Here is a 19125-nt window from a genome sequence, read left to right as displayed (position 1 = left end):
GCAAGCAAGCTTTGATACCACTGTAATGAGCTGTGTTGGCTCTCAAACAATCTGTGCCAAAGAAATGATTTTTTTGTTTTTTGTTTTTGAGGTTTTGCAATTTTTGATACAACAATATAGCAAAAAAAATAGAAGATATTACAATAATAATTTCAACTAAAATATCTGGATCTTACATAGGGATTAGACAACTGAAAATTCAGATTTTAATATCAACTTAGATACTGAGTATTTTCACAAAATTTCAACAACCCAGTTGATAAAATATCTTGTATTATCTAAATCAACAATACCGAGAAAAATTAGAAGTTACAATCCAGGAACTTACAGGTAAGACATGCCTTGAAACTCTTTGAAATGAAGTCTAGTAGCAGCAAAAGAATTCACCAACAAACAAATGCAACTGTAGATATGGAAAACACTACTCCCAAAGTGTAGATAGAAAGTAACGCCTAGGAATAAATATAAATGAGTGCTCAACCAACTCCTAATTAACCAACACCCAATCCCTTCTCAGCAACAGTAATAATAGTATAAGAAGACACCAAATTCCAAATTCCCAATAACACAGTATCTTCCAACCATACTGTTTAGAACAATGGAGATAAAGAACAATTCTTTGAAAACTAATTCACAATACCTCTGCTATGAATTACAATGAACTTCTCAAGAACAAACCCTTATACTTCAGCAAGGGCACTGAAAAATTAGACTTCAGAAACGTGACAAAGACGACAAAGCAAAATAAGATAATCAAATAATTGGATGCTTTACTCATGAAATGGGCTCATATTTATAATCTCCAAATGGGACAAAGTTTCTCAAATGAACTTCACTTAAGAAGCTTGCCACACACAACATTAAAATATATTAAAGTGCCATTAATATAATTTATTAATTGCTTTTGGCTCCAAAAATGACCTTTTCCACCATAACTTAATATTTTGACATACAAAGCCAATTTTTCTTGTTCCTAGGATTTAAAACTTTTCGTCCTGGTTTCAACGAGCTATGATAATGAGGTGACAAACCAACAACACCAACAAAAATAGCAACCTTAGTGTATTTAGATGAATAATAATAATAATTCACCTGTCTTACGAAAGACTGAAGAAGCATCAAAATTGAAATTTGATAGCACTGAAGTGATTCTAATGATGAAAGATGATGAATGTACCTAACAAGGTGTCCTACTATAAATAGACGCTCCCTCCAATATTCTTGGAGCCCAAACTGGAAGCCTGGAATAAAAACTATTTGCACCACACAACTCCTCTAACTCAATTGAGCTATTCGGAACCAACAATTTGACTTACTATTAATAGTAAGTCCCTCAAATGGATCCAAAACACACCATAGGCTACTGAAAAGCCTATAACGCCACAACTAAGACCCTCATATCTCATTGTCAGCTCACAAGGGTTGTGATGGTGAACTGAGCAAGCCAACTGAGCAAGCCAAATTCGTTAGAAGCTTGCACTAGATGGGTGGAGCCGTTGGTGCGATTACATCTAGGAGAGTCCAAGTCATCTACAATTCCTTGCATTTCTAGTTAGAGATAGAAGTAGTAGTAGTAGAAGTTAAGTTTATTTTTGAAGTGGAAAGGTTACAAGATCAAAAACTATATTTTCATTGCACGTTGTAGAGACAGATTTTTAGAAGTGCAAGAGTTGATATCCATTGAATGAATATCATAAGTCCCTTTGTGATAACCGGCATATCACATTATCAAACTGAGTGAAGTTCACAATTTAGAAGGAACCTTGAATTCATTCCATGATCTTCCTTTGTAAGCTTAGCATTAGAGATGACCTCATATCAAGAGAGGATTGAGTGTTTAGTGTTTCTCCTTAGAAACATTAAGTATTTGATTCTGCATGTTGTAGTGGAACAAAACTCACATCAACAAGTCACTTCAAAAGTAGTTCATTAGCATTGACAAGAATTATGTTTTTATATTTCAATAGCTTCATATAATAGACTAATCTGTTTGCCACTAAAGTTTTAACTCCTTCAACATGCAGTTGGCGATTAATCAATCACATGTCTTATGATTGTGTAGTCACTTGAATAGTATACTGTTTGTTTTTTGATTGCATTTAATTTTCTGTTGTCCTCACAGCTTTGCAGTGTAGTGATAGCTCAATGTTAGGAAAAATAGAGTGCTGATGGTAAAGATTCTGATTGGTTTTCTTTGGTGTTCAAACATTTAACTGTAATAGCATTATTGCTCTGTAAACTTTCAAACAAGCATAACCATCATAAAATGCTATTACAAGCATAAAATAAAGATGAATCTCCTCAAATAGGTACTCTAATCTACTCTGCAGAAGAACAGAATGCTAAAATGATAACAGCAAGACAAGAATAATTCAATAACAAGATAAACATTTAAACTGGCCTGTGATTCTTTGTACTGCTGATATAAACCCAGATTTAACACAGCAGTCTGGAACTCAGGAAAATTTCCTTAAAAATATAATGGCTCAATTATTTTCTCTGCTGCAAACAAGATTTGACTGTGGTTGGAGTACATGAGATTTTAATAACTGGAGTCTGGAATATTCCATAAATATCTGATGTGTCTTCCTCCACACAACAGGTATGTCGAATCATTTGGATATGTGCGCCTTCCAAATGAGTTCACCATGTTGCCATAATAAGCTTAATGATGATATCAGCTATTAAATGTACAAGAGTCATTACCTTCATATCCCTTTTCCCTCATCCTTTTCATATTCATCATCATCTTGTTTCCTCCATTTCATTTCTTTCATCCATTTTCTTCATTTCATGTCCTTTTCATCAACTTCATATCTTTTTTTTCATCATCCATTTCGTTCATCAGTTCATTCCACTCATCAATTTCATATTCCTTGTGCATCGGCTATTTCTTCACCATCTTCCCATTGCTTTCATTTTTCATATTCCTCATCTCGGAGATCAATAACTTGTTTTCTCCAAATGATACATGTCTCTTAATTCCAATTTCAAATCAACCAACTTGCTTCTTAGCCTGGGATCTCATCATTCTCTAATCAAACAAACAATCATTTTACCAACATATCTTGCGCTAGCATCAATTTCAATCAACTTAATCAACTTATCACCTTGGCTATACTACTCTTTTCTATCAATTGTTCAATTAAGCTTATCAGTTTTGCATTTTTATGAAATGTATATCTTTGTTTAATCACTTGGGTCCTGGCCAATATCAACCATCGAATCTTTTCTTGTGATCTATTGAGAGATCAATCTTTTTCACACACTATCCGATCGGTCTCTCATGGTGGAATATCATATTTATCAGCATCCTTGCCAAGATATCCCCAGGGCATAAATTAGTTAGTCAATTTGCCTTTAAAATAACGTGATGGGCTACATTGCCTTAAAGAAGGGCAAAATGTAGGGCAAAATGTAGACACAAAAAATATTTATAAATCTTTTCCTCATATGTTTCCTCTAATGTAAATATTTTCATGAATCATTTCATTTAAATCAAATTCACTTATATTCTTTTCACAAATTCATTTTTCTTTAATCGCTACCACTTCATAAACTATTCTATTTATCCCCTTTAACATCCATCAATTGCATTCATTCACCAAAGGTGGGATAAACAAATTATCTTTATGTCATCCTTTTATCCCACATTTGTCCCTACATTGGGATAACTATAAATCTATTCTCCCTCTCATTTCTAAGCCTCTCCAACTCTCGAATTCTATAGCTTTTCAACTCTTTCAAGAAACCATGTTGCATTCATCATACTTTTGTAGTATACCCTAGGGACATGTCCCCCCCAAGTCCAGAGCATTTCCCGACACAGAATGAGGACGCACTCGAGACTTGGTGATGACATTCCAACGTACCCACCGACACCACCATTGTTTGCTATGGCCATTGGGAATGCAGGGACGTCCTAACATCCGTAGAATGTTAAGGAGGATGGATGTCCATCCCTCAAGTGTCTTGAGAATGCCTAAGCATCCCCCACTACAACAACATAAGAAGTATGTTTTGAAAACAAATTACACTTTTTATTGTTTCATTGGTTCTATTCGAACCCTATCAGTATGTGGGCTCCATCTATGGTCTTCCATATCTTCAAAAGGCCTCCACTCTTAATATATTTTCATGTTTTCAGTTATAATTGATTACTAAAGAAAGAAGAAGTGTGAGAGCCGAGAAAACTTCAATGTTCAATGTTCAAGTATTTAGTATTTGATAGTTTACTTCTTAATAGTCTTATACATCGTTTCATAACTAACAATTTAAGTATCATATGTATAATTGTAACTGTCATTGTTTTAACTTGCAATAACACTTATAGATTTTTTGTGTGTATCAAGTTACCTTCTCACTGCTTATGTATATATGATATTAAGAGGCCTATCTCTGCATGTCTCTTTAAGTCTCATTAGTTAGCAATAACATTTTCTTATTATGATGATGTGATAATAACTGACACACACACACACACACACATAATAATTGACACACATGCACGCACGCACACGCACACGCACATTATTATCACTAATACTAATGTGCCATGATAATAATTGTGTAGGATAGATATTAAATGTTTCAAGTCGATAGGTCCTTCAATCATTTGGTTTCATCTATTGGAATCATTCAATCGATGCTATAATCATCACTCCCTCATAGCTAGGGAGAATGATTTCTGATGAGGGCACAACCCAAGACAAAATGAACACAACAGGAAAAAGGATAATCTTATTATGAGAAGAGATATGCTATTACATGCAGTACAACAAAAATAGACTCAACTACATGCCCTATGGGCTTACAATGTTATCAAATTCTCGAGAAAAACTCTTCTCATAGTACATTCTCCCAAACTCCACAAAAACTGCCTTTACAATGCAAAAAGTGTCCTTAAGTCACCCAAATTAGGTTTAGGGTTAGGAATACATTTTAGAATATGCCATTTGGCATCCACTACCAAAGTAGACGGTTCTAGAAGACATGTTAGAATTCGGTGCAAAATTAGAAGAATCTATAAATGGTAGTCCAACTTTCGGGAGGCATAAGTTTTGATTCGGGACTTCGATTGACGAACTGTTTGCATTTTTGGAAAGCTATCCATGTGTTCTGTAGTAGTATGGACTAGCTTTGCTCGTCCCCTATTTTTCAGGCCTGTACGAGGTCCGTTAGTTTTTCAAATTTGACTCTGAAGTGTTCTTAGGGGGTCTCTAGGCAACTTAAAACTGCAATAACTTTCAAACCGTAAAGCCTTTTGACCTGATTCTTTTTTTGGAATGCTTTAAATTACAAGTACAATCATTTCTCCAACTTACACCCCCTAATTCATCATAATTATGGCTCAATTACAAAATAACGTATTTTCTACACTGACACATCCTGAGGTGCTAAAAAACACTAACCCAAAAAACCAATAGTGAAACTATGAGAGTTGGAATCTCTATTTGGCCCAAATGGGTATCCAGAAACAAAAACACATTAAATGGAAACCAACTCTAAGCATATTTTTGGGTGATACAGGATTGCCCTTACACCATTGGATGCTTTTGCATTAGACACCTAGAGTAAATTGAAAAGTGACCCTGCCACTTGATAGTTGGTAGAGGAAAACCCAAATGGGAAACTGATGGGGACACAACCCAAGAACAGAATGGACATAACAGAAAAGGGAAATTGTATTAACTGAGAAAATAAGCTAGTACAACAGTACAGAGAAAATAAACTTCAAAACATGCCCTAAGGGCTTACAATAGCATAAATCTGGAGATAATTTCTCCTTTCAGTACCTCCTCTCAAACTCTACTCCGAACTGCCTTTTACAATGCCAAAAATCTTAAATAGACCACGGAGGGTTAAGGACTAGGAGTACATTCTAGAAAGTGCTAGTAGGCATCCACCGACCAAATAGAAGGTTCTGAAAGCTGCGGTGGAAGTTGGCGCAAATCTAGAAGAATCTAGAAACGATAACCGAACTTCCGAGAGACATAACTTTTGAACTGTAGGTCCGATTGACGAACCGTTTACATTTCCGGAAAGCTCTCAAAGCGCTCTATAGCTCTATGGACCAGCTTCGCTTGTCCCCCATTTTTCGGCCCTTTTCGAGGTCATTTAATGCCCCTAACCTGACTTTGAAGCATTCTTAGGAGGTCTCCAAAACCCGAAAAACTGCAATAACGTTCAAACCGTGGGGCCTTTTGACCTGATTCTTTTTCTGGAATGTTCTAAATCACAATTACATTCATTTGGCCAATTCATACCTTCTAGGTCACCAAAATGATGGCCAAATTGCATGCTCCTATTTTTTCGGGATTTTCTAGCACACTGATAGTTGAACTGTGAGAGTTGGAACCTTTATTTGACCCAAATGGGTATCCAAAAATGTAAAGACATGAAACAGAAACTAAGTCTAAGTACATTTTTTTTGTGTGACACAGGATTGCCCTTATAACTCTGGATGCTCCTGCATCAAAAACCTCCTTCTTGGATAACCAGGTTGAATCTTCCAATGGTTGTCCCTTCCACTTCACTAGGTACTCCTCATATTGCATGTTTTTGGTGCTCTGATGTACACGATTATCCAAAATTTCTGCAATCTCTTTTTCAAAAGTAGGAATGGGACATGGTTCCAGTACTTCTCCTTTGCACCATCTTCATGATATTCTATTAAGTCTGCAATATTAAAAACATTGGAAATATGGATCCCATCTGGCATCTCCATGACAAAAATTCTTCATCTTCAACTTGTTGTAGGTGCCCATTGGAAATCGTTCCTTCCTCAAGTACACCATAACTAAATCCCCAACTTGGAACTCCTTATGTGTCCTCTTTTGATTTGCTCTAGCCTTATATTGCAGATTCATCTTTGTAAGATGTGCACGTACCTCCTCATGTAGGTTCTTGACATGTTCAACAAAGTCTTCTGCCTCAGCACTAGTCCTCTCTCCTTGCTCTGTCTTCCTCAACTCTGGTGCAGTCCTTGGATTATTCCCATACACAATTTGGAATGATGATCTACCAATATTCCTATTCATAGGATTATTGTAAGCAAATTCCGCTTGTGGTAGTTTAAAATCCCATCCCTTGGGCTTATCTCCTACTAAACACCTCAGCAAATTGCCTAGACTTTTATTCATTTTTCGAAAAATTTCTTTAGTACCTCATTCATAGGCTGCATGAAGGTGCTTGACGCGTTGGTCAGTCCAAAGGGCATGACTAACCACTCATATAGACCCTCGGTCTTGAATGCAGTCTTCCACTCATCTCCCCCTCTTATCTATATCTGGTGAAATTTACTCTTGAGATCTATCTTTGTGAAGTATTGGGCTCCTCTCAAGCAGCCCATTAGATCATCCATCCTTGGCAAAGGGAACCGTTACTTGATGGTTATCTTGTTTATAGCCCGAGAATCTATACACATTCTCCAGCCCCCATCCTTCTTTGGTGCCAGTATTGTAGGTACTACACATGGACTCAGTCAAATCCAAAGTAATGAGAATTGGAATCGTATCGGAATCGGCACGGCCGAATCGAATCGTGAATCGGGGGTGAATCGGAAAATTTGAAAAAACTCTTTAAATGTAGAGATTTTAACAATTTAAGACTTATTTCATCCACCCTTTATTGAATATAACTTAAACACACTATAACATCATCAAATAGAAGTTGAAACTTAACATATATAAACATGGAACTTTGTGTTTACCACATGGGGCAAAGAGTTTTTATAAGACAGCTTCACATCCAACACCTACTCCAAGTGCTTCAAAGCATATCACCCCTCTCGAAAGGCTTGCTCTATTGTTCTCTCCACCACAGACACTCCATGCCTGCAACAGCTTCAGGTCTCATCAACTGGTGAGACTTCCCACGACTGATAACCATAGCGACTTGGGGTCTAGGGGGCAACGCCCCCAGCGGGGTCGAGGGGCAGCGCCCTCGCGGGGTCCTGGGGCACTCTGAAACCCACACAAAACTATATGGAACACAGTGTTTTTGTGATTTTCTTCTGATCCCACACTCTTTCTGGGAACCGCTAATGTTTTACTACCTGATTATGTCTTTCCCTTCCCTTGGGCATCATCCGTTATGCATTCTAAACATTTTTTATTTGTCGTCGTTTTTTTTTTTAATTTTTTTTTTATAACCTATGGTTCTTCTTTTCTCTTCTCCTCTCTTCTAGTCATGCTTAACAATTAGAAGGCCCTTTAGGGTTATAACAAAGAGGAAAGGTAAAAAAGAAAGCGAAAAACATAAGTGATTTTTTTATTATTTCCAACTAAACATGCATGCTGTTGCCAGCCGATTTTTGGCGATTTCTAATGGCGATTCAGGCGATTTTTTGAGTGAATCGCTGATACATGCGATTCACCCGATGAAATCGCCGATCACGATTTTCGACTCCAAAAAAATCGAGGTGCATGAATCTGATCGCTGAATCGGCGATTCACGTGATTTTAGCGCGATTCTCGTTACTCTGGTCAAATCAGACCTTTCCTCAACACCTCTTGAACTTATCTGTTCAACTCCTCAGTCTCAGTAGGAGTCATTCTATGAGCAACCTTGTTAGGCAAATTAGCTCCAGGGACTAAATCTATTTGATAATTGATTTGCCTTACAGGCGGCAGCCCTTATGGGACATTATTATATATGATATTTCCATACTTAATAGACTTCAAACTTCAACTAGAACTTCACTACGACCTTCCTTATCCTTTCTAGGAAGTAAAGGATAACACATATGTTGGTGTTTCAAGCCATCCAAAAACTTTCTTCCATCAACAAGACATACCCTAGCACTACTGCATATCTTTTCACCCTCCTTTATCTAGGGCTTCAACCTGTGACGAACTCCATCCCTTGTCGGAGAATAGGTGTTTGCATGACCATCGTGTATAGCATGCCTCTCATATTGCCACGACCTTCCCAACAACAAATGGCATACATCCATCGGGATAATGTCACAGAGAACCTTGTCCTGGTAACTCCCAATCTTGAACTTTACCAAACATTGTTCATTAAATAGGACCTTATGATCATCTTGCACCTAGGCAATCTGATATGGATGGGGGCATTTCTTCCTCATGAGCTTTAGCTTTGAGACCATCTTCTTTGACACCAAGTTGTCAGTGTTCCCATCATCAATAATCACATCACAACATTTACCCTCACACTTGCACCTAGTGTGAAACAGATTCCTCTTTTGTCGAGGTTCAGTCTCACCGCTCAGCAAGACCCTTTCATCAACCATAACCTCTCCTCTTTCTACATCCTCTGAATGGGATGACTTAACATCATCATCCACATGAGCAAGCCTTGCTTGATGATCAACTCTCCTATCTGTCCTTCCTTGGCGTTGAGGGCACTCATAGGCATGATGTCCTTCTTCATTGCAGTGAAAACATGTACCACAAAAGCCTCCTCTTCTTGAATCTTGTCCACTTCTTGTACCTCTTCCTCTTTGGTCTCCAAAGTTTTGATCACGGAAACGGTTGAAACCTTCATTCCTCTAGTTTTGGCTAGTACCCACATCTTCATTTTTCTTTTGGTCCTCATTTCAGCCTCCAAATGACCTACCACCGCCCCTTCCTCCTTGACCGCACCCTCTTTGCCTTCCATCAAACCTTTTGTTTAGCTTCTCCTCAACTTGCAAGGCAAACTGGTATGCCTCTTCAATGCTGGTCATTCTAACCAGGCTTAGCTCCTCTTGAATGCTAGGTCTTAACCCATTAAGGTAACGGGCAACTTTACCCTTGTTTGCTTCTGCATGCTCTATCCTAATAAGGACTCGGTAAAACTCCTTTGTATATTCCTAGAAGGATTTGCCCACTTGTTTTAACCCTTGCATCTTCTTGAACAAATCAAGCTCGTAGTCAACAGGAATGAACAACTTCTTTAGTTTGTCCACCAAGTGATTCCATCTTGTGATTATATCCTTCCCTCTTCTATTACTTTCTAATTGAATCTCTTGCCACTAGATTTTGGCATGGCCCTTCAGTCTCGCCTTCGCAAACTTAACACTATCAGGGTCCTCTATATCCTCATACTCAAAATATTGCTCCAGCTCATTTATCTAGTCGATCAACTCATCCCGATTTAGATTTCCTGAAAGCATGTCGACCTCAAGTTTAGGTGTTTTGCCCAGCTTAGCGATGGCCCTAAAAAGCTTCTTCTCTGCCTAGTTCAAGACATCTCCTTCTTCCCCTTCGTACACAACATTTCCGTCTTCATTTTCCTCTTCATTTTCATCCCTTACGACAAGATTCATCCCTTTACGGATCTCCTCTTGCAATGCCTGAACTTGTCTCTGGAGGACTCTAACCTCAGGGGAACACCTCTGACCCTTCCACCATGCTCTCTTCGTCGGCACTCTGTCTACACACTCAGGAACTCCTGCGCTGATACCACTTGTTGAGGGCACAACCCAAGACAAAATGAATACAACAGGAAAAAGATAATCTTATTATCAGAAGTGATATGCTATTACATTCAGTACAAAGAAAATAGACTCAACTACATGCCCTATGGTCTTATAGTGTTATTAGATTTTGGAGAAAAACCGTTCTCACAGTACCTTCTCCTAAACTCTGCAAAAATTGCCTTTACAATGCAAGAAGTGACCTTAAGTCACTCGAATTAGGTTTAGGTTAGGAATACATTTTATAATATTTCATTTGGCATCCACTGCCAAAGCAGAAGGTTCTAGAGACACTTTAGAAGTTAGTGCGAAATTAGAAGAATCTAGAAATGGTAGTCCAACTTCTAGGAGGCATAACTTTTGATTCGGGACTCCATTTGATGAACCGTTTACATTTTCGGAACGCTCTCCAAGTGCTCTATAGCGATGTGGACCAGCTTCGATCGTCCCTCATTTTTCAGGCCCGTATGAGGCCCTTTAGTGTCTCAAATCTGACTTTGAAGCGTTCTTAGAGAGTCTCCATGCAACTTAAATACTGCAATAACTTTCAAACCGTAAAGCCTTTTGACTTGATTCTTTTTTTGGAATGCTTTAAGTACAATCATCTCTCCAACTTACACCCCCTAACTCATCATAATCATGGCTCAATTACAAAATAACCTATTTCCTGCACTGACACATCCCGAGGTGCTAAAAAAATTAACCCATGAAACCAATAGTGGAACTATGAGAGTTGGAATCACTATTTGGCCCAAATGGGTATCTAGAAATACAAACACATTAAACAGAAACTAACATTAAGTATATTTTTGGGTGATACAGGATTGCTCTTACACCACTGGATGCTCATGCATCAATTTCTATCCAAACAACACAACGTACAACTGTTATCTCACTGTAACATAAGGACTAAATCTACAATTCATCAATACTCCCTCTTAGATAGAAATGATAAATACATGTTTAGATATACCTCACTGTAATATCAAGTTGGCATGACACCAAGTACTCAAAAGATGTCCATAGGTTATGTGCACACGTATCCTTAATAGTACTTACCATATGAACATTATATTCATGGTCTGTTTGAGGAAATTAATCCACCATGCAAGATATAATCTATCATGATCTGCTGAGACATCATAAGATATCCATCATAATAGAAGATCTAATTATTGTAAGATTGTCACCTTCCAATAACATCTAAAAGTACAAGTGATAATCATTCAGAAGCTATCAATTCCTCATGATTTACATAAGGCCCAAATAGTCACGAGTTAACACTTATGATTAATAAAATAGTTCCATTAGTCCAATAATCAAATATACCAAGTTTATCTCTAAAGTGATCCACCATTGTTTTTGCAAGAGGTTTGGTAAGTATGTTAAAGAATAGTGAACTCCCTCTCAATCCAGTGTTTCACAAATTTTGAAGTTCTTTAGTATACAAGTTTCTCTGAATTCCAAGTTTAATCTTCATGAATTACTTGAATTGAGGAAATCTTTATGCAAGTCAAGATGAAACACAATAAGAGCTTCAGAGACAATGGATTACAACTGCCTTGCGTAAAAGCCTTGAGTATATCTTCAGCTCTTTGAACACTTTGAATGTAATGATCTGCACTGTGAATAAAAAGCAATAAATAAATAAATATATAAATGAATGAATGTTAGCAGCAATTCAAATATGTCTTGATATGAACAATAAAAAGGAATAATGAGAATTGATCTCCGATCAATCTGCACTTTGAGAATGATCAGCTTATGTTTTAAACATCACTCCTCAAGTATTTCTTGTCATAAAAAACAAAGTCGTCTAACTTCTTTTTAAACAAAAGTGGCTTGCTACATTAGAGAGTTGACTCCTAGCCAATGGAATTCATACAATTTTGCACGCTCGTCAAATCATTGTCCCCTTTCCATGTCCCCAAGGAGCCTATCTCCATTTATTTACGCACATTTCTTGAAGTCTTTGATAATACCTCATCTTCGATTTGGTCAAATACCAATTCTATTGTTTGTGTTCTTCCTAATTGGGATTCAAATCGGAGTGCAGTTTCAGAGATCAATGATCTCGAGAATCATCATTCTCAGCGATCTCACTTTTTAATGTCCCCTTTTTTTTGGGACATTATAATTTGGTGTTGCCAGCTCACTTCGCTTTGGTTTTGGGGGCAAAAAAGTTCTTTACGGGGTTTAGTTCGAGATTTAGCCTAGACATTTCTAGTTTCAGACCCATCAGAGCAATTTTGGCAGGTTCTCTGGATGCTTACTATTTTTAGTAAGTAAACTGAGCTCAGATTTCTTGGTATCTCAGTGTTGGTTTGGAAGTGTCTCGCCGAGAGCTTTCCAATGAGCTATTGCACGTGCTTATCCGAGTTCATTTGGTTAGTTATTTTGATGCTTGATGATTATATGGTTTATTGACTAAGTGACTTTTAAAGTTCATTTAACTTGTCACTTTATTTAAAAAGGTACTATGTTCACTCAAGTGACTAAAGGACCAAAAAAAGTGCTTTATCCCACATTGCCTAAAAGGGCGTGCATCACATTGGGAAAAGTGATAAAGGTATGACAGGCTCCACATGGGAAGTTATGAAGAGGATAATATGTAAAACAAATATTAGTCTGGGAGCTGGAAACAGTGACTCGTTATTTCTTCGAGGACGCAAACCCTTGAAGAAGCATTTGGAGGTTGGACGCAAACATGACCTTCTTACAGGTTTTATCTACATTTGCCAATCTAACTGTTATTGCTGTTTATAAGATTGGAATTTTGGATTGTTTGTGTGTTATTGTATGGCTGTAGTATGATACAATAACGTTATTTAACGGCTTTGTGTGTTAACTATTGGTTTATATATGTACTTCTAAATATTGGAGGAATAAAACAATCTTTTCCGAGTTTTTTTGTATGCAAAATCTGCTGGTTACAAATTGATTTAAGTTCTGGAATTTATATCAAATGTTGGTTTCTGTTTAGTTTTAAATTTGCAAGTTTATATCAAGGGTTTTTAGTAAAATATCCAGAAAGGGATATTACACACTTAATGATTTGTTCGACATTCATATAATAGTGATTACTTGAAGATTTACAATTATTTCTTAGAACCACAGTTGGGCATCACACATATCATACCACCCACAACATTGTCAAGTGGCTAACATTTAGTACAATAGTCTAGAGATCTCAACATCAAGTCAATTGGATATGTTCACCACAAAAGGGGAGATTTCAGAATATCCAAAATTTCCAACAAAGGGGAGATTTCAGAAGAAGTGAAATTTCCACCAAGACTTGGTTCTCTCACAAACTTCGTCCCCTTTTCCAACATAGAAATCCATCTCTCCTGAACCAATTTTTTTTTCACTTTCCACTTGGATTTGGACCACAAAAATTTCCCTAAGTGGCATCAAAATGCTTGTACAAGCCCCGGGCAAAAATTGCTTCCCATTGAGCGAAAATTTCTCAAACTCACATTGGACTTGGAGACTTGAAAAATTGTTTCCTACCAAAACTATCTAAGACAACTACTCCTACTCACTAAAGAAAAAGAAGGGGTCCCTATTCTCAATGGGGCAATGGTGTGAAAACCACACAACAAGACTTTGGGTGAATTATAGGCCTACATGATTTCTAAGGAAGGTCACACAAATGTACCATGCCATATAAGTTCATTGCAGCCAGGCACGAGCTTCATCAGTTCAAGTGTTGCTTCATTGGCTGATATTATTCCTAGTCATGGTATGATTGTAACTTACTCTTGGCAGTGCACTTCTAGGTAGAATGCCCATTACAAATGGTTGTACTAGCAACCATACTATCATTTCTAGCTGTACTCATTGCTCAAATCTGCATTACAGACCTATTCGCATTCAAGATAGTGAGTAAAAAGGTTATTGGAGGTGTTATAAGTTGGGATACAACGGATTTTAGTCCATACAATGTAGCCTTGGAGCATCTACTGAGATACTAGGTCTGGACTAATACAATATGAAAATCTGAAATTTATATGCAAATCTGAAATTAACTAACTTAAATGTGGAGTTACCATGATTAGATCCATCTTTTTTATGATGATATAAATTGACCAACATAAGATTCTTAGCATCGCCCCATTATGTGAACTTATAAAAGAAGGAATGAATGATAACATCACTGTAAGGTAGCAGCAAAGAGGCACAAATCAGCTACAAAAAGGCATCGCATGGCACAAGATTTATGTAGAGAAACACTTGCAGGGGAAAACTCCACTGAGAAGAGAGGCCAAGTACACATTATCTTTGAGATGGGATCAGAATTTGTTACACTTCGTTGTTCACTCTGCCTCCAATGTGGCAGTACCTTTGTTCTTGTGAACAACCACTTTTGTGCTCCAATCTGTTTCTTCGTAGGTTCCTGTGCCTGCACTATAACTCTACTTTCAGTTGTTCCATCTATATTTCACAATTAAGTAGCCGTATTCATAGAGTGAAAGAGGTCGGATTCACTAAACTTGGCACCCAAAGATGTCTCTTCATTCCAAGTATCCCATCCTTTGATTTTCCTCCTAGGAATGTTTACATATTTTTGCTCCAAAGGCTTTCCCTTCAACCTAGGCATCCAAACCTGGAAACATTATGTGAAATACCACAAATGAGAAGATATTAAGAGATAAATGTTGGCTCTTTTGAAATGTACTCTCGAAGAATCCCAACAATCATCTATTTGTCCTCTTCAGTTGTCTTCTGCCATCCCATTCTAGCTGCCCACATTCGGGGTTACATCAATAAAATATTTATATACAAAAGTCACCTTTACCATTATTAGTGCGACCCTTCATGCCTTATGTATAATAAACAATGGTGAGAATCAAATATCGCACTATTTTTCCAATAAAGCCTAAGATTGTAGGGACACTGTCCAGGATGTTGCAACCATGCAATGTGACATACGGTTTACAAGATAGATGTCACCTTAATCCTAATGCTTATTTTTGCTGGCAACACTGGCATCTTTCGTAAGATCAGGAGTGCAGCGCCCTCACACCATATTTCTTTCCTTGCTTTTTAATATGAAATCATCTTTTGGTATTTATTATGTATTTTTTCGGGGAATTTGTCACTGGCAAGAGATAGATTGTACTAGTCAGCAATGCAAAATTGGTTCTTAATTGATGCTGGGTTAGAAAGAACAGATATAATAAATTTGTTTTTTATATGAAAAACTGCTTACATATTCAGTAGTTCCAAATTGCATGGTTATTACAATTGTGATATTATAGATATTCCAATGGATATTATGACGAGGCGAAAGCAACGAATTAAACTGTGGTTTGTAATTTTTTTTCTGACTTGAATCTTGACTTGTCCTCTAGTGATTTAAACTATGTGTTTTGCTTCTTCTGCTGTGGAAGGCTAACCAGGCCATACAGAATACATGCCAATCAATCTCACAAGACTTTGCATAGCCTTTTTAAGCCCTCATAAATCTAAGTTTTTTTTTTTCCATTAATTATACTTGTTCGATTCTTATTAACTTATTATTAGAGCAAGAAATCATATTCAGCATATTCCCTATGTATTGTTATTCATAATATCATTTCATTTCTAGAGCAATGTAGCATGCATCTAGATGTTTTGAGAAAGAAATTTATATATAAGCAGTATGTCTCATCCAAGCCTTTCCTAGGCCTTTGAGCTATAAATAAATGCTTCCGATTCTTCACATTTCTGTTTTAGGATAGGCTTTTTCCCATGGTAGTATGCCTTTTGTTGTTATTGGGACAAACTATGCTCCAGTCTTTGAAATGGATATGTTGGCTGTTTATGTTAAGGAACTTAAAAATATTAAAATGTCAAAATATTTGAAATGCTTTAGCTTTCTTATAATATTTTTTTATATCTTAGCAGATTACATTGAAAAAAAGGCAATATCAATGGGACTAGAGAGATTGTTTCTGCTGACTACCCGTGCGATAGATTGGTATGATATCCTTGAAAATATTTTCTTTTGTATTTAAAAGATTTGTTACTAAAGTGATTTTGTTAGGCATGATATGCTGATTTCTGTAGTATAAATGGAAGAACTATATATTTTTATTTGGATCAGGTTCAACCTTACACCTTGTTCTACAATTTTATTTTTTATGATTCATGTAAATTTTATGTAGAACATTTTATTTTTTGGTTGTTTGCAGTTGTTTGCAGTTGAGTTAAAATATAATTTCTTTTTTTCATGTGTGAAAAGATGACTCATGTAGGACATGTAAAACTAAATGATTTATACATGTGCAATCGAGAATATTATGCTTTGTAAACATGTACAATAAAAGGGTGATTATTAGAATGGGCACAACCTTTGAGGCGAAACATTGATAACAACATTCCTACCAAATAAATCTTTGTAAGTAGTCCTCTACAAATATTATTAGTAAAGTGGCAGTGGGTTAGTTGAGTTTACGATATCTTGCCAGAAATTTTCTAAGTTAGTTTTATGTACAAGTTTTTGTAGTCAACTTGACATTCATATTCAGAAGGTCAAGCGATTACTAATTTTCTTTCAAATATCAACTTAATATGGGTGACTTGGACTTTTCATGAGTATTTAATGACCATTGAGTTTCTTTGTGACAAGAAAAAAGTTAGTGCATATTGGAAGCAATTGCCATCACATTGAGGCATGATTGGTAACTCTTGAGGAGAGGCTAGATTGTGTAGTGGAGAAGGTTATGACTTATGATAGAATGAAATCTCATCAGATAGAGAGTAGTTTTATATTATTTTGTGTTACTTTAGAGTGTGACATGTTCTTATACTAGTGACAAGTGATAGTCTGTTTTGTACATGATATATTTTACTGTGTATCAAAATTATAGTCATAAGCATAAACAACCGAAGACGCATGGATACATGTACTTCCTTGCCTTTGTGGAAGATCATTTATGTGTAAGTGTTACAATGTTACCTAATCATTGAGCTAGATTCTGTGAACAGCTTATTTTTTCTTTACTGACAACTAGATTTGCTGGTGCATTTAGAGATGTGTCACCAACCATATATCTTGGACCCTTGATTCTCTCTTAGATTCTCCTACTCGTTTTGTCTGCTTGAGCTGACATTATCAATCTCACCATTGTCATTTTGTATCAATACTATTTTGGTCCATGCTAGTGACTGAATTTATGTTGTTCCCTAACTTAATATTTCATGTATTTATTAGTTTCCCTTTTGTGATTCCAAAAAATGGATACTATTTGATCTTCTTAGGCACATCTGCCTTGAGAAGAAGAGGATTTAGGGCTATGAGGAGCTTACACCAAAGAAGACAAGTTAGCGTAAGGCCTTGAGAATTTCAAGAATAGGAGTTATACCAACACGGTTTACCAAGCTTTTGGAGTTCCCAACTTTGGACTCGTAATGTCCCCAAATTTTAATAAGATAATTTAATTAAATTAAGCATAGTTACCGGTTTGAAGAGCCGGTTTGCCGGTACGACAATATTTTGGAAAAGGTTTTGGGTTGGTTTGGGTTTGTTTGTATGTAAACATGTAAAAATTAAAAAAATTATGTATATATACATATTTATGAAGCCTAAAAGCATAGAGTATCATAAAATCATATGATATAAACTAAGTTATCATTTAAGCAACCGAAACACCGTAGGCATAAACTTTAAACACATAAGTTGTAATCATAGCATCATGAATAAAGATCATACCATCATATATTTCAATTTTCAAGTTCAACATCAAAAATTCAAAACATTAAAAGTAAATCATGATCCATGAATCATAACAACAAGTTCAAGTATCATTGTTTCAACTTCAAGTCAACTAATCATAATGTATAAAATTTTAATATTCATCTTCTTCATCTTCTTCTTCTTCTTCTTCTTCTCCTTGTAGTCCTTTCAAATAAGTTGACTCAACAATAGAGATAAGTCCAATGGGATCAACACAACAACAATATAATCGGCATCAAACTCTTCAAAGTCTTCAATTATAAGCTGAGAAATAGAAATATCCAAGTTCGCCAACTCTACATCTGCATCCCACCTCTTTGTCTTCCCTTCTTTGTATTCTTTAGTCTTGTGCAAGAGGAGACACAAGTTGTAATGCACAAACACCAAGTTCTCTGCTCTTTTTGATTGCAACCTATTGCGTTTTACTAAATGGATGAAAGAATATGTGCTCCAATTTCTCTCTTAAGCGGATGACCTAGCAATCTATGATGACATGACATGTAAACAATTAAAATAAAATTTAAATTATGTAACTTGAATCTTAGATCCCATATTCACCCAAATTCGTCCCAAATCCGATCTGAGCAGCCAAAATTCGGTTGGGTTCGAGTTTTGGATTGCGGGTTCGAACCAGCCCAGGGAAAATCAATCCTTGATCAAACCTGGGTCGAACCGGACTAGTATTTCAAACTAATTCAAACCCAGGTAGGGTTCTTGGGCCAAAACCATGAACACGGGTAACTATGAAATTAAGTAATTAAGTGATCCCAAAATTAAAAAATAAAATTATTAAGGACCTTTAATTGATTAATTAAAATAATAAATGAAGTGGGCCCAACTAATAAATTAATAAAATAGATAATTGATGCATTGAAACCGTTTTTGCATTGGGGAGCGAATGGAGTAAGAAAAAGTCCTTCCCCCTTTCCAATCATTTTTTTTATTGCGAGCAGGCTCGACTTGGAAATGTAGTAGTCAT

General features: G+C 36.4%; 1 protein-coding gene across 1 annotated transcript in view; it reads left to right on the top strand.

Annotated features, from left to right (window-relative positions):
* Positions 1 to 19125, top strand: part of LOC149559453 (putative amino-acid acetyltransferase NAGS2, chloroplastic) — a 247412-nt gene that overhangs the window by 134625 nt on the left and 93662 nt on the right. The window contains exon 10 of the mRNA XM_089833368.1: positions 16316 to 16388. Coding sequence (XP_089689494.1) covers positions 16316 to 16388 — 73 coding nt within the window. The remainder of the gene's footprint in view (positions 1 to 16315; positions 16389 to 19125) is intronic.

The sequence above is a fragment of the Cupressus sempervirens genome, chromosome 5 (assembly GCF_028749045.1).
Source record: "Cupressus sempervirens isolate cs-2001-9-10 chromosome 5, ASM2874904v1, whole genome shotgun sequence".
NCBI classification, from domain to species: Eukaryota; Viridiplantae; Streptophyta; class Pinopsida; order Cupressales; family Cupressaceae; genus Cupressus; species Cupressus sempervirens.
The sequence above is the reverse complement of the archived record's forward strand: the minus strand, read 5'-3'. Positions and strand labels throughout refer to the sequence as shown.